Genomic DNA, 17237 nt, shown 5'->3' with positions numbered 1-17237 from the left:
TGATCTGTCTTAAATTATAGTCCACTTTCTAAAGAATTAAAGAATGTAGTTGTATTTTAATTTTTCTAAAATACCCTTATTTAATATAAGTTGTTGTTACTATAAACCTACCCTATTTAATGAGAGTTGATTCTTTTTTTACCATCAATTCAAGTTCCCATAAAATTATACTCTATTTAATGTGAAGGTATTTTAGAAAAAATAGTAATCTAAATTTACTTTTTTAACAAAATTAACTACTTTTTCTTAAACTGTGTGAAAAAATAAACAGGACTATTAAAGTGGGATAGAGGGAGTAATTCATTCTGAAAATTCCTTATTTTCTGTGCTAATAAATGGTAGTAATTTGTTCGCCTAACTCCCAACTCTCGAAACCTTTAATTAATAAAAGCTCAAATCCTCCTATCCCTGGGCCATTTCTTGTTTATTTTTTCCACCATACATTGAACCTATCGCAGTCCGGGAATCTGAAATCATCTAATCCACGTGGCAGCGTCAAAGCAGAATCAGGTATAATGGGACCATGGCGTGTTTAACCACCAGCCTTTTGGCCGGTAGCCACCACCTAAGTGATTTGTCGAGCCTTTGCCTCTCACCAAAAAATGTCACATTTAAGTGATTTATTTCTTAAAAATTCAGATGAGTATGCTGTGTATCCGTATAATTCAGTAGTGATTCAGTCTCCTCCGGATTATCCTGTACCTTCTTAGGTCCGTCCCTCCCCCTTAATATAAAATAAAATAGATTTATCGTTTCCAAAAAAAAAAAAAAAAAAAGAGACCATGGCGTGTTTCCTTATCTAATTTGTCCTTTTTTTTTCTGACACGATAGAATTTATTCTAAATTTATTCCTACTCTAATATGTATTGGGGGAAGAAGGATATGTAGTAGTTCAAAAAGAATTTCTAAATTTACTCGTACCCCAATATGTATTAGGGGGAAGAAGGATCTCAAGAAGTAGCTCAAGAAGAATCCAAAGGAATTAAACCATCGCGGAGCCAACACTAGTCCCTAGCACCCACATTGAATCTTCGGGAAAAGCTGAATTTTTCCTGGATTTTTAGAATGATTGCTGGGTTCCTTATCTAACTTGTTTTGGTGTATAAAAGATCTAATAACAGTACCAAGAATGATTGCTACTATCAAAAGATATATAGTGCACAAATTAAGTTACCCATTCAGACTCGAGAGACGTGATCACATGACCTGCAGCACCAGATCATGCCTTTTCCTTCCCCCTTCCACTTCATAGTCATATTGCCTTCTTGCGTTTGTTTCTACGCAAAAAATAAAAAGGGCAAGGATACATCACACTTCAAAACAAGAAAAAGGCTTTGCTATCTTATAATGGCAAAGGACAGAGTGACGTAGGATCAACTCTCCTGCTCGCTTGCTTGGCTATTTCCATTGATCCTGTATATTACAACCTAAACTTGGTGGGTAGGCAGTGAAGAATGTGGAAGAATGTTGAATTTCAATTAAAAAAAAAAAAAAAAAGGTAAAAGAATTCTTTCTATGCAGGTCACTAATATAGGCCCCAAAAGCACAACCTTCTTCAAGCCGAAGTGAAACCAAATATTACAATAATCTGACCCACAAACGATATATTCACCAACCCAAAGCTGCAAAACCACTTTCCTTTGCTTATTTCCCAATTCTACGCAGCAGATGGAGAGCTATGTATCTATACCAATGTGGATGCGGGACCCATCGTTTCGATCCTTTTTCACCAAGTCGGGACTTCTTTGATTCTTGAATGTTGATACCAAGCTTTATCATGTATCAAGACCTACTGGCTTATCAATCCATTCATTCTCAATGGTGATCCTGCCTGAACCCCGTCCAACAATTTTACTTATTGACCCTACTGCTCCTAAGCCTTTGAAACTGCTGCTGCCTTCATTGAGGTTCCAAGACCTCCTAGACTTTCTCAGCTTCGGAGAGTTGACATCGAGTTCAATGCTGTTCTCGGTTTTAACCTTTGCAACAATCAATTGGACAATGCTGCTTCGGCAGAACGGGCAGGCTGGTATTGCAACGGTTGCAGTCATTGGGTTGGGTTTGTTATGGCAACACAAGGCCAATGTGCATTGAGCACACATCTGGTGTCCGCAGGGTTGGACCTCAATTGTGCAAACTTGATCAAAGCATATCCCGCACAGCTCCGTGTCACTAATCTGCATGACATCATTATTGTTGCAGTGATTAAAGTCACACAATGAGCTGATGATTGGATATGATGTCTTCTAAAAGCATAGCAATTTAGCGCTACCGTTTCATATTTGCTTATAAAGGCTATACCGTAAGAGTCCAAAGCAAATTGAGTTCCAAATGACGATATGATCATCGCAATATTAGAGGGATGCCATAATATAAGTTCAAATTATGGCTGGCACTTGGATTTGGCTCAGCTACAACAAAAACTCCAGCGCAAATGCAGAACCTAGTTAACTTCTATTATCAATGAATACAACAAAGAAGCTTCATAACTAGGAGTTCAACATCACGCGAAGTCTATGTTCAGCGTAGAGCAGACACTAAACTATGCAGTTAAAAAGTGTGAGATTCTAATTTGGAAACATTCAAGAAGGAAGAAAACATACCTCAGACACGTTATCATCAGTTCCTGTATCAGAATGAGATGGAGAAGCTACAGAGAATGAAGTGCCCTTTAGAATGCTCTTTTCTCTTTCCCTGTTTGCCTCCATCAATGCACGTTCCAACAGAACTTTGGCCTCCTGATTAAGCTCACTAATCAACTTTAAAGGTGATGGCCAGACAAGAGGCTCAGCAGATGATGGATTCAGTAACGCCGCACAAGCTCCATGATTATGCCTCAGAGCAACCGTATACGGTATTCTCCTGCAAGATACCAATTTTTTACAGAAAGTGAGAAATGTGCTATTCTCCTACAAAAGGATTTAACACTAAATATGATCCATATGTTAACAGTTTATTCTTTCCACACCGAATTCCATCAGAACAATATAAAAATGCTCAAGGAAGCAAGTGAATTGGTCCAGTTGTCAAGAAATGAAATCTCTACTCGGTGCATTGTTAATATCAATTAAACTTAATAAGACCACAAAAGATTGGACACACTGAAGAAAAAAATTAAATTTCTGGGACGTATTAACTTCCAATTAGTGAATAAGATCTGGAGGAAGTATTAGTCAGGCAATCAACGGAATAGAGCGCACATAGTTCCACAAAGATAAAGGTTCGTCATTGGCCATATGAAATTTAATTCCAACCAATTAAGCTATAAATGAACAAGAGTACTTGGAAACATGGATTTTCAGAATCAAAGGATGGCTCTTATATGCTCCAGTTTTTGCCGATTAGAAGATAGTTAGCCAAAAAGAGAGATACCCAGATGCATCTCTGTTAAGTCGATCTGCGCCCCAGGCTAAGAGTTCGCGAACGCAATCAAGAGAACCTCCTCTTGCTGCCAAGTGAAGCGGAGTGCTCCCTGGAAAGCTGCAAGGGAGAAAAATACCATTGTAAAGACAGGGTTATTAGAAATAAGTATGAGACTTTAGGTATAAAGCATTACCCATATCCACCCGTTGAAGCACAAACTAGAGCTCCACTGTCCAGCAATGCATGAACACATTCAGGCCGTCTTTGACGAGCGGCCAAGTGCAATGGTGTTGCTCCTTTACCATCTCTAATATTCACAAACCGAGAATATCCCCTGCAATTCCCAAAAAATAAGTCAAACACAAAGAATTAATGAATCAACCAGGTCAAGGAACAAAGACATCAGATGCAATAGAACCTAAAAAACTGCAGAGGGGGCTACCAGGAAACAGCAACATGATTGGTGCGCGCAGCAGAAAGAATTACTTTCAGGCAGTCAGAATGACCATAATAGGCAGCATAGTGCAAGCATGTCCGTCCATTAACCGAATCAAACTTCAAAATCTGTCACGATTTAGGAGTTAGCCTAACGAATTTTCATATCATACTTCATCCAGGCGGAGAACTGAGCAAGCCTAGATGAATACAAACAGAAAGACAGATAGAAAGAAGACAAAATAAAAGATAAAGAACAATGCTTACGTTAGCCCCAGCTTCTATGAGCTTCTGCACACAGTTGATCTTTCCATGCATTGCAGCCAACATCAATGGAGTCTGCACAATTCACAAACACATCAATCAAAACATAATCCACAAAAATCACGAGCTACACAAGTAGAAAGATCAATCTTTGATAATCCAAACATTTTCACATTGGCAAGTAAAAGCAGAAAAACAGATTAAAAATCCAAACTAAAAAAAAAAAGGAAAAAAGAAGATGTTACTTACTTGCTTGTGGCGATTCGACAAATCTGGATTAACAGATCGACTCAAAAGCATGGAAAGAATCTGAAAACCCACAGAAACCCATCAATTAAATCACAAAGGCACACACAAATTCAACCAAAATCCAAGAAAGTTCCAATATCCCACCTCGATCTGGCCATTGGCAGCAGCAACATGCAAAACAGAGTATCGATCATAAACTGTATGATGGATAAGACTTGGGTTTTTGTCTAAAACTGCCACCACAGTTTCCAAATCCCCATGCTGGACAGCACTGAATAGCCCATGTTCATCATTAGTCCCGCAACTTAGCCCCTGACCCATTTTCTCCTTCTCTTTCCCACTACAAGAAATCCTATCTTTTCATGTATGATCCGTGGGGCGTTTCTGGTAGTGGTGGGTGGCTGAGTTTAGAGCTCCTCCACCGGCAGTCATGCACCACCGCACGGGGTGGTGGGAGGATGATGGGTAGAGGTAGCTGTTAGCATAAAGTGTTTACATATTTATGCAGGGGGGAAGAGTGTTGTGAGTATGGAGCTGCCCGAAGTGCAGAAAGTGGGGATCGAGCGGGCAGCTGACCGTGTCAGCGGAGAGTGTAATAAGAGACCGAATACGGGCAGCAGTCAGATATTTTGCGGGCAGCTAGATTCCCAGATGAAATCAATACAATAATACGAATGCCTGATAGTTTGGTTTACGGGTGAAATAGGGGAGAGTCAGCAGTGTTTTCAATGTTTACTGATTGGTCTCTCTCTTAAAATTCTTCTTAGTTTTCACACCCTTTCTTATAATTGTCAAAGTGGGGGGCATTTGAGGGAGATCTTGGCCCTTGAAAGATGCGGATCTTGTTTCTCTGCCGTTGGATTACCTAAGACGTCATTTATCTCGAGAAACTAAACGAAATTTAGGTAATTAATGCAATGGAAATGCACTGAAAGTAGTGGCAGACTTGTCGTAAATGTTTACTCGGTTATATGTATGGTTGTCACCGCTCAAACTTGTAGTTGAGCTTCCAGAGGAGTAATTGGACCCAAAGTTCCTCAACACCCAAAAATGGCCCAATATAAGATTCATATTGCTCAGTTTTAGTTGGATGATGATAATATAGGAGGAGGGAAGGGATTACAGGCATCGGTGCGTCTCGCTTATCAAGCACGTTAACCTTGTACGACCAAAGAAAGAATTCCATCGGGGAAATTCAATTTCCAACCCGGAACAGTTTGCACTTTTATTCAAAGGCCACCTCAGGAAATGGCGGTCACGACTAGAATCAATAATAATGAATCTCTGAACAATTTTCTAAAAACCACCATACAATTATCCGTTTACCAGTCTGTGACAAACAATTTGCGTTATGTAAAATGGTAATTGGGATTTGAACTCCGGACACCATTTTGCTTTGAAAAAATAAAATAAAATAAAATAAAAACTCTGGACACCATCGTTACGGACACATCGGCCGCGTAATCATACTTGACAGTTTCAACTCGTTATCTTACGGTCTCACGTGAGGCTTATTATAATTTGATTGAACCAAGTAAATGGCTCAAGATATTTTTTGTTAGTTGACGTTAACTTCTGTATGTTTACACTTACGTACATGTGATTGCAAATAAAGATACCACCCTTGCTTTATCAAAGATTTCAAAAAGCTACTACTTCACCCAAAAGAAAAAACAATGGACAGTGAAAAGGCGACGTTCGTTTTAATCATATTTTTATCTCGCATATATATCATATAAAAATAAATATTATGATATTTTTTTAAAAAAATTATCACAAATAATCTACGATCCAAACATACTAATTGTAATTTAAAATCCATATTCATGTTCTCGAGAAAATGCTAGTAGAGAACTTTGTCAAGAAGAAGTTCTGGTAAAATAATTAGCAACTTTAGATTTAAAAAATCAAGGCAAGCAATGAAAAGAGGTCCTAAGACCAAAGGTTCTTGTAGAGAGAGAGAGAGAGAGAGAGAGAGAGAGAGAGAAGTATTCCCTCCGTTCCATTTTGATATGTATGATTTTGTTTTCACGCATTAGGAAAAGTTAGTTAATTTTATTGACAAAATAAATTTAGCTTACTATTTTCTTAAAATACCCATACATAATTATATAAGTTACGTTGTACTCAATAACAACCTACATTAATTAAATAAGGATATTTTAAAAAAGTTATAAATTAACTGCATTATTCAATTGGAACGTGAACTATAATTGAAAATAGATGAAAAAAAAAAAGCTATCAAAATAGGACAGAAGAAGTGTGTAGTATGAAGTTTATGCGTCCATTATTATACGTAATAGCTAGGGTTGCTGATTTTATTTTGGAGGATGGATTCAAATTTCAATAAAATATGATAAAGGCAAGTAAAACATACCCACAATTTTTTCCTCAAAAATCAAAAGACAACGATGACCAAAATCCGCACGTTTATGATTATTTAATTACGAAGTCTAGTTCAAACACCTAGCTGGTTAATGAAGACAAGTTGTTAGATAGGAGTACTAATTATCCATCTTAATTATAGTAGTGGTAAACAGTCTGATTTGGAAATCGGAGCAGCAACGATGTACGTAAGATTTATGTTCATATTGACCGCTTATTAGTATAGTACTGGTAAACTCTACTTTCTTGGACAATTACTTGTTGGTAATATCAAATGACATATAATATGTTGGATGGCTTTGGGTGTTAATTAGAAGACCAGTAGGATTGGATGCCACTTACTTTTGGAATTAGAAGACGCCCAGAGTACCATAATAATAATATTGCAACACGAAAGAAAACTTGAGAGCAAATCGAATGAGATTCTTGCAGCATCTCCACACACACACATATATACATACATATATATATATATATTATTTGCTTAGCATGGATAAGGTAGCAATAAGTTGAGAATTGATTCGGAAACAGTAGTTATTGTCTCCTTTTATTGATAACAATAACATATGTCGGAAAATATTGACGAGGGGTAGGTAACGGGCGTGTGTGTCGGTGCAAGAACTTTGTTCCACATTTACAACGTAATTTAAATATACCAACCCAAAGCAATACCGGAATAAAATGGTTCCCAGACCATAAATTTAACCTCATAATTATCACCAACTCACGCGGTTTTGCACCTTTGCTGACGACTAATGGAAGAAGATCAGCCGACACGTGCTTAAGCTGTGTTTCGTTGCATTACATCCGATCGAGGCTGCATTTGACTATTTGTTCTATGTGCATAAATTTATTTTTTTTGTAAGCATCATTTTGTGTTTGCATGACTACCACTTTTTGCAAGCTCTCTTTTTTTAACAAAGTAAAAAAAAAAAAATTTTTTTGAATTTTTTAAAAGAAGGAAATTTAACATCACTAATAATGCAATCTAATGAAAATTTTACAGGGCCGCAGTGAGGTGTGATCGTGCCTTTTATTTGAACCTCTGTTCTGAGCTTTTGAATTGAATACTTACCAACTCGAATTGAATTTGTTTACTTTTTTTATATATATAACAAAGCATATTTCATTAACGGATTGTTAGGCATCGTCCAACGCGATTGATGTACATCGTTGCCCTAATAGCAGATAAAACATGTACTAAAATTGTGGATCTGCAATTTAACAGATATAAAAAAAACCTGAGAAATTAAGAATCGATCTAAAAAGTACCATCAATTTTAAAATCATCTCCTCATAAAATAAATCGCAGTAGCTCATTCCGTGCGTGTTGTAATCGTCAGATCTGCTAATCAACAGTTATAAGTTCCAATAAAAATAATGAGATCCGTCGACATCGACTTAAATTAAAAATAAATTTAGATAGACAACCAAATTTGAAGTAATTTCAAATTCAAACCAAAAAAAAAAAAATAACACAAGAATTTGTTTACTTAATACAAACGAAGATGATGCACGAAATCCATTCAATCTCTACCATTTCCAAATCCTAGGCGAGCACTTGACTAATCGGATTCCAGCTCACACCATTGGTGAAGGGCTTCATTTCCAAAAGATGTTTGTGTTTTTTCTCGTAACAACTCCGATTATGTTAACTCAACTGTACATCAACTGACGCACGATGCACAGTCCCGTCCCCTCCGGCAACCCTGAAAAAAAAAACTGAAAAGTAAAAGGATGAAAGATGAACTTATGGAAGGCGAAAATGGTACTTGGAATATATAGGAATGCATCCGTGGTCATATGATCTTCTTCTTTAATAATAGTCCAGAACCACGCATCCATTTGGAATTAGCGGTGGACGCCAAATGTGTATTGCGGGAAAATTTTTATTCCAATCTTCTAATGAATGTTCAAAATCTTCAAATATCTGTATTAAACCCCAGTTGAGTTTGTTCCCTTCTCCGTAGTATACAAGTCAACGTAAGTGTAGACTATTGACATTATTTTTTTTTTTTTTAAAAATGAAAAGAAAAAAAAAAGAGCTGAGATGCTACATCAGGGCCCATTACTTCCAAGGGCGGCGATCTACTATCTTTCTCGTCCCATGTACATAATTCTAGTACATTACTATATTTGTTGAGTTGTTGATCCTTTTGATTACTTTTCTTTCCCAAACAAAAAAAAAAAAAATCCTTACGATTACCTTTAACTCTGTCCAATTTTTTTTTTTTTTTTGGTGGGAAACTGATTATTGTTGGATGGTACAATCATGAACTTTTCGACTCTTGAGAGCGTCTAGGATTCTAGCTTTTTTTTTTTTATTATTATTGGTTATGTCTGTTTTCCATATTCGTTATTTGGTCAGGAAATTAGATGCTCCTCCTTTGCAGCTATCCAACCGTCCAAGTTCTTTGTTTATCCACTACATCTTTTCCTTAATTCATAGTATTACCACTATTTTGTCATACTCAGAATACGATCATATATCTGTTTATGTGCAAAGTATTTCTTGATGATTTGAGATATGAAACTTTTTTCCGTTTTCTTTCCATACTTTTGTGCCCTTTAACACGAGTTAGGGAGACTCTATATCTACACAAGAATAGGAATTTTTTTTTTTTTAAAAAAAAAAAAAAAGAAAGGAAAATGACTATACAACCTCCCATCCATCCGACAAATCCTCCACCTCGAACTTTTTTTTGGTTTGTTTTGTCCCCCATTTTCGCATGAACATGTCTCCCTCCTCTCCCTTTTGCTATATATGCGTCGTAGATTTTGTGGATTTTGGCGACTGGCAACATTTCTCCTTTTTGAATTCCATCCATACCTATGCTCATCGTTCGATGCAAGGAATAGAAACGAAGGGAAGATAGATGGCGAAAAAAAAGAAAATCTGAGGTTGCGTTTGGATTGCATTTTCCATGGATTTTTCGTTGGAAAATTACTGTAGCGATTTGATGTATGTGAGGTAAAAAGGTGATAGAGAAATGTGTTCACGGAAAACAAGACCATTTTTCGGTGGAAAATGGCAATCCAAACAAGGTGCTAATTAAGTATTATTCTTAATCTAATGATTCTAATCGAGCTTTTAAGTGACAAGTATTAATCTTTAAGTGACGAGCTTTTAGCTTTATAGTCTAAATTGGCTCTATGACACTTGAAGCAACCTCATGATTCTGCAGTTTTGTCACCAAACCATAATGATTTGTGAAAGTGGCTCTCTCTTCCCCATCCCATGGTAGACGCGATTATCAGCTTCGTGTTATCAGCTCTTTAGATGAACTGCTAGTGTAATGTATACATATTTGTTGTTAAGCCAACTTCCTGAATAACACCTTTTGGAATTGCCTAAAAGAAATGAAAAAATGAGACCTAGTGTCTGGTACAACAAGTTTGTATCTTGCGTATGGCTGAAAAGGTTTGGGCCACAATGAAGCATATTTTGAGGCAAAAGATAGTAGCGTAGCTCAGATCAGCCAACCAGCATATCTACTGGAGTATTTCATCTAATTAACCTTAAAAGATTAGAATATTTCTTAGTTACTTGCCCAAGAAAGGAACAATAGATTTAAACCAAAGTTTACAATCGACGAAGGAACAAAGTACAAATCATGGGGACTAATGGGCATAACATTATATGGTCAACATCCGATGCTTAGCGCAGTTGTAAACATCCATCTGAGTTATAGTTATATGTGAAAATCACATACATCTATCATTTTATAGTTGTTTTTGATGTTACAAGAAAGAGAGAGAGACAAGAGAGGACAACACTAGAACAGTCTACGGTCTATTGTTACATTATATCCTAAGTAATAAAAAAAAACATATGGTTTATTGCAAGAGAAAGAGAGGCGTTGGAGATGTTCCCTCCCCACCAAAATGGAAAAGAAAATTATTTCCTAGTATGAGGGTCCTCGTAGAATTGCAGATGCTTGAAGTAGTCAGACCAAAAAACTGATAGATACTTAAAGTAGTAAGCAAAGCCTAGCATCTAATTAACCTCAAATAGTGACACAACTATTCTTTCAATTTAAATTATAAGAAAAAAAAAACAAAAATTAAGAACATAGTACTTGCAGTGGTACGTGTCTTAATTCTTACGTGCTTCTTTTGCTTGTCTTTAGCCTTAAAGAAAGCAGCGCAAACCTACCTGATGACCCATGTTCTTTATTCTTTAACCTTCGCTGATTATTGTCCTAAATAGGTCCCCTTTCATTTCTGTTCTGATCATAGAATCATTTCGTCCCGCAATAAAATAGATATTTCTCAGCATGCTTAGTAACCTTAGAAAACGACATTTCTGATTCTTAAGAGCGCTGCTGCTAAACAGATTCTTTTTCGTTTCTGCAAGAAAGATGGTTTCTTCTGGACCATAGCTTAATTGTAGATATTAGAGTGTATACCGCTGAAAACGAAATGTTAGGCCAATATCAGAAGCCCATAAGATTCCTAAAAGATATATAAAGTAGAATCTTGAGTTTCAGACGTTATTATAGCCGGGCAGTGGGACATGAATTGGCACAGGTTGAAGAAAGAAGTTGTAGAATCGTGACAACTTCCACCAGATTTCCACATCAGTTTTCTGATTATGCCCGTCAGCTTATGGCAAATTAATCATAGGCAACCACTGGGGGTCAACTCCAGAATGCAGGTTGGTTGCTCGTTGAGTACTACATGCCAATATTTGACACGGCATGCAACTTTGTATTACTTTACACAATCCTGCTAATAAAGTTCTTTAATTGGTTGTTCTTAACAACTGAACCATGATCAGAGATCAAGTTTGAACATGGGCGATCGGTGAAAATTATTTTACATGAGATATTCTACTCTTATTTACAGTTGAATGCCATATTTGGTGATGAAATGACACCGCATCAAGCAACTTTATCTAATCGTCCCAAGAATTATGTCTGCAAGGCCGGGGAAGGAAGTTATACTACTAGTCTGAAACGCCAAATATACAGCATAAAGACTCTGTCCGGGAAGTGAAGTGAGGAAAAGTTTACTACCATAATAGTACTCTCCATAGTAGCCCTATCTGGAATGCTATTTTTCGTGAATACATTTCCTAATTATTTTTTTATTTTATATATATTAAATCACTATATACATGTAATGTAAAGGCTAGCTGAAGCATCTGCAAGACAACTAATTAATTAATTTTTTACTATTATTGGTTAATGCTGTGTGTATCGTATGTGGTTCCTACAATTTTTTCTGCTGTTGCTCTAAAAAAAAATAAGTAAGTAAATAAGAGGCAAAGAACTTGCAGGAGCAAAAATTACTATGTCAAAGTGTTATAGACTCGTTGATAAATCAAAGGGGTAATTTCAGAAACCTCCCCTGAGGTTTTTGACAATTTCACTCACCTCCCCTAAACTTTGTAAAATAATCAGATACCTCCCTTGTCAGATTATTGGGCCTTATTTGTGATATCATTGATGATGAATTGATAGATATACCCTCATAACTTATGATATATTTTGAAGCTATTTTGACAGAATTAGTTAAATGAGTAATAGAGATATAACTTTTGATATAACTTATGATATACCTTCTATTCCACTTTACACTTTTTATTCGTAGTACAATCACCAATGAAGAGTTTAGCACTAGTGTTACCTTTCTCTAAAGTCATGTATTTCATGTTTTTTTTTTTGTAAGACAATTATCTAGTGTAACTCATTACTTATATTTGGGTAAATTTGGTTTTCAAAAATTCAATGACGTAAATTGTATATTACATCATCTCATAAAATGATGAGACACAATTTGTGTTATTGAATTTTTTGAAAATCGGATCTACCTAAGTTCTGGTATTCAAACGAAGCTTGTTGAATAAATTCGACTAACTATAGTGTGAATTAATTTTTTTTTTTTTTAAATCTCAACTAAAGTATCTAGCACTAAATGAAATGAAGTATCTTGCTACTTCATTTCATTTTCCACAAAGAAAATCGCAAAAAGAGTTATTAAACTATTAAGAATTTGGTTATTTGATCGTTATACTATTTATTTAAATGCAATGCCATTCACTCAATTAACCAAATAGTGAAAAATTTTTTGTGACTTAACTAGTAAAAATTTATACTTTTAATCACTCAAATTATAAAACTATACATTTTTTTTTATATCACCAGAAGTATGTTTCAATTAATTGAATGATCATATTAGCTAAATAAATGTCTAATAGCTAAAACAAAAAAATATAAATAGCATTGTAACATTGCTTAAAGAAGCCATCTGCATTTGTCTCTATCTGGTTCAACTTATTACTTCTTTTTTTTTTTTTTGCTTTTGATTTAGCTCAAGTTGTGGATAAGCAAAAAGAGCATATGTGGAACACAAATATCATCTCACTCTTCAAAATAAATTTTTAATACTCATTTTTCTAACATAGGCTGATCTTGTTACTCCACCTATAAGCTCAGGGGAGATATCTGATTATTTTGCAAAGTTCAGAGGAGGTGAGTGAGACTGTCAGAAACCTCAAGGGAGGTTTCTGAAATTATCCCTAAATCAAAATGAAACCAAACTAGAGCACCGTATCTCTTCAAACATCCTCCACTTTGATAACAGAGTGGTGGGACATTAATTAATTGACTTGTTTATTGTTTTGCTGTCTTGATTACGTAGGACGACTCTTAGTCGTCCAAAGACATCTTCCACTCTAATACTACTTTGCAAAAAAGGACAAAGATCACTAGTGCAATTTTGATTACGACAAACAAATTAAATGATAGGAACACCCGAAAAATGGAAAAGCAGATCCCACGCCAAGTCAAGGAACACATGGCACTGGATCTGTAGAAGCGAGACATCTCTTGGATTATTCTTGCTCTGGTAGAAATTAGTAATTAACTGTTCTGTAATCCGTTTAAGATTTATATAAACAAACAAGATGAAAGCAGGCGTGCCGGACTTTTGATTAGGAGACCAGATTGGGCTTTTCTTAAGCGAACTTGTAGATTCAGTAAAAACTACAGTATCGTTAGTGACCGCCCAATCTCAGTAGGGTTAACTTGATGACCAAACATGTTGGTCTTGTGCAAATGGACAGATGTCAGATTTTTTGTGATTCAGATTAGAACAATGGTCTTCAGCTATGTCAAAGAAAAATATGCTTACGCCTAGCAATTACACTTATGTGACAGAGAACTCATTAATTGGGCCTCAAATGGGATACTTTGCTATTCTTCATTGACCCAATAGAGACATTTTGAAGATTATTCAGCAAGAACTTTTTACGTTGCTTTGGGCATTAATGTTGGAATGCCCGCCTAAGTTTAGGTTTCCAGGGCCCAACCTTGCGATTTCCCAACTCAATACCTCTGAAAGGAACACCCTTCGATTGGGAATCAAAAGGTTCAGTTTCATTCATCGACTGTGAGAATAGAAAAGAAAATCTATTTTGGAAAAGTGAATAACAAGAAGGTGAGATTTGGACTGCGAATGAGATGCAATAGAAAAAATTTCGATTGACCCGTATAACTGAGACGCAAACCTTGGATGGAAATCTTAAGGAACAGAATCCATAAATTAAGAATTACGTATCCAAATATTCCATAAAAAAAATTTTTTTTTTGAGTTTTCTGCATGGACACACAACTCTGCTTGATAGAAATAAAATTTTAGAATTTTGCTCATATCTATATGATCGAACTTCATTTCTGTCTATCGTTTATGCATGTTGTGATTTTTAATCGCATCTTTTTTCTTTTAGCAAGTACATACTCCTAGGTTCCCACCATTAGAATGAGCATGGATGATTTATGAATTCCCTCAATGAAATACTGACAAGGCAACTGTGAATTTCCTTTTTATCTGCCGTTGTGTGGTTTTGTGTATGAACCAGGCTCTCAAATTGGTGAAGGCATCTTTCCAATCTTTTTTTTTTTTTTTTTTTATCAAAACTTAGATATATACCAAAACAGATTACAAACTATTGGAGCACTACATATATATGCAAATGAAGTCCATAATTAGACTACTAATCTCATGTTGGGCACTACATATGCAAATCTTCATTTTAATTTAGCGTAACAGTTTTTGGCACCTTTTCGTTTTTCTTCATCTCATAAGTGCAACTTCGTGAATTAGTAGTTCAGATTAATTGCTGCCATAAAGACATTGAGTTCCATTTGCCTCGTATGCGGATATTGGACTTCTCATTTTTCTCCCGCTCACCTATGGTTGTGGTATCATTTATCTTATATTCAATTAAACTTTCTTACTACAACAATGAAACACACTATTATCTTCGTTGCATTTAAACACACTTTCTATAAGTACAGTATTAGCTGAGATCGCTTTATTTGCACCTTATTTACACACGCTGACTTACTTGCATCGTCAGTACATTTTTCAATCACTTTTTTATTTCACGTACATTTTTACTATGGTATTTTTTTAAAAAAAAAAATTATCCCATATAATCTCCTGCCCAAATACTAGTGTTTGCTTTGCAGAAAGATGTAAAAATACTATGTATGATGCTTAAAACATTATTGACAAATGACACATAATTACTATAAAATCTATGGAATATGGTAGAAGATTAGAGAAGTTGGAGCAATCAATCTGCTGTGGACCTTCATGGGGGGCTGTCAACTAAAGGCGTTGAAGGGGAAAGTGAAGTAGACCATATCCTTTTTAATTTTTATTATTTTTTCCCCCAATCAGAGCGTCCATGAGAATACCAGAACCATCTTCATCTCATTTTTTTAATCGGATTTCTCATTTTGGCGCTTTCCATTAATGATTACACTAGTCATGTTCATACTCTGGACATCTCTTCTGTCTGACTATAAATATCAAAGCTTGAACCCTCCATTTTCATCAACCAGCAACAGAAAGCAATATCAGTTCCTTCCTGTGCAACTTATACTTGCGTTTGAATTAAGTCTTCTTGGTCATATACTGCATACAACAAAGATGTCCCTGATTCCAAGTTTCTTCGGAGGCCGAAAAACCAATGTGTTTGATCCCTTCTCCCTCGATATATGGGATCCATTTGACGGATTCTTCGTCACCTCTCCTAGTGTAGCCAATTGGCCTTCATCAGCTCGTGAAACCGCCGCCGTTGCCACTGCAAGGATTGACTGGAAAGAGACCCCAGAAGCCCATGTATTCAAGGCTGATGTTCCAGGGCTGAAAAAGGAGGAATTGAAAGTTGAGGTCGAAGAGGGAAGGATTCTCCAGATCAGCGGAGAGAGGAGCAAGGAGCAAGAGGAGAAGAACGACAAGTGGCACCGTTCGGAGAGACGCAGAGGCAAGTTCCTCCGCCGGTTCCGCTTACCGGAAAATGCTAAGGTGGAGGAGGTAAAAGCCAGCTTGGAAGATGGAGTTCTGACTGTGACCGTGCCTAAAGTGGAGGAGAAGAAGCCAGAGGTCAAGTCCATTGAGATCTCTGCTTGATTTCTTCTGCTCAATTACTCCTTCCTCGTATGCAAATGCAAGTGCTCCTGATAAACAAATCATATCCACAATGTTGAACTTGAGACTTTCTTTATGCCATGACCTTCTCCTACCTGTGTTGTAATCTCCCATTGAAAATAAAAGGGTCCTGTGTCCTCTATCAACTGCGTATTGTTCTACGTTGTTTGTGAGTTTGAAATGAATGCGTGGATTGAATCCTCGAGTCTTCTAGTTACATCTTCAGCTGTAAATATTTTTTCTTCTTTGGTACTCAGGAAGCAAGACCCTGTCCCAGTCGCCGAGTGGAGCGACATGGACGTTCAATATGGTTCAGAAACAGTAGATCAAAGGTATTAACGTGGGAATCCTGATGCTGCATTAGGCTCTGCATGAGGGGATGACTTTTGATATTAACGTGGGTTGGGTTGAAAAATGAATATCAAGTCCCATAAAAAGATGGGGCTGATTAAGGCATGACCGAGGACAGGACCATATAAATTCTGCTTATTAATTGAGAATTGTAATATAAAATCGATAGAATTTGCTAAAAAATATAATCTTGTACGTTTATTATAGATTATTAGACTTCTTGATAATTGAAAGGTAGACAATAAAGTAAATTTTATATACACTGAAAGTGTATATACTATTACCGTTGGATCCATGACACATGTGCAAAAATTGAGTTTCAAATTTAAATTTTAAATAGTTGTCATTTATCCAATATTGATAATGTATAATGTATATACGGTTAATATAGGAAATATTAATCCAGAACAATATACGTATGGGCTCGCTATTTGCAGAGGCCTTAAACGGGGGATGCTAAAATGGCTGAGATTGGGTGATGCATTGTTATTTTGATCGTGACAGATTGGACTGGGACTCGACCCTTTTATGTATAAGTAGGCGACACGCGGGCTTAAAAACCCAGTCTTGACAGCCCTATCTGTAGATGAAAGATATCACACACTTAAAAGAGTGTACATAGCTATTTTAAAAAATTTTTACAATTAAGAAAATGTAAAGGTGAAAAACAGAGAGAGAGAGAATAGATTATAACTCAGATTAACTTGCAGAGTTTTTTTTTTTTTTTTTTGAAACATAACTTGCAG

General features: G+C 36.1%; 2 protein-coding genes across 2 annotated transcripts; one reads left to right on the top strand and one right to left on the bottom strand.

Moving 5' to 3' along the window:
• Positions 1-1531: 1531 nt before the first annotated feature.
• Positions 1532-4778, bottom strand: LOC113729008 (putative E3 ubiquitin-protein ligase XBAT31). The gene is made up of 8 exons (XM_027253340.2): positions 4456-4778; positions 4312-4371; positions 4066-4137; positions 3806-3927; positions 3557-3697; positions 3373-3480; positions 2604-2862; positions 1532-2177 (listed from the first exon to the last, which is right to left on the bottom strand). The coding sequence occupies exons 1-8, from the start codon at positions 4630-4632 to the stop codon at positions 1776-1778; spliced, it is 1341 nt and encodes a 446-aa protein (XP_027109141.2). The 5' UTR covers positions 4633-4778; the 3' UTR covers positions 1532-1775.
• A 10583-nt stretch (positions 4779-15361) lies between these two features.
• LOC113728093 (17.4 kDa class I heat shock protein-like) lies at positions 15362-16357 on the top strand. Its single transcript, XM_027252628.2, has one exon. It carries the CDS (start codon positions 15463-15465, stop codon positions 16120-16122), a length of 660 nt encoding a protein of 219 aa, XP_027108429.1. The 5' UTR covers positions 15362-15462; the 3' UTR covers positions 16123-16357.
• The last annotated feature ends 880 nt before the right edge of the window (positions 16358-17237 follow it).

The sequence above is a fragment of the Coffea arabica genome, chromosome 1c (genome assembly GCF_036785885.1).
Source record: "Coffea arabica cultivar ET-39 chromosome 1c, Coffea Arabica ET-39 HiFi, whole genome shotgun sequence".
Classification (NCBI taxonomy): domain Eukaryota; kingdom Viridiplantae; phylum Streptophyta; class Magnoliopsida; order Gentianales; family Rubiaceae; genus Coffea; species Coffea arabica.
The sequence above is the reverse complement of the archived record's forward strand: the minus strand, read 5'-3'. Positions and strand labels throughout refer to the sequence as shown.

Bases quoted from the DNA above. Each gene is read 5' to 3' on its own strand.
- LOC113729008 (XM_027253340.2), bottom strand. From the start codon at position 4,632: ATGGGTCAGGGGCTAAGTTGCGGGACTAATGATGAACATGGGCTATTC. The intron at 4,138-4,311 runs GTAAGTAACATC...TGAATTGTGCAG, and splicing joins TGTCGAATCGCCACAAGCAA to ACTCCATTGATGTTGGCTGC. The intron at 3,698-3,805 runs GTAGCCCCCTCT...TGGGAATTGCAG, and splicing joins AATCATGTTGCTGTTTCCTG to GGGATATTCTCGGTTTGTGA.
- LOC113728093 (XM_027252628.2), top strand. From the start codon at position 15,463: ATGATTACACTAGTCATGTTCATACTCTGGACATCTCTTCTGTCTGAC.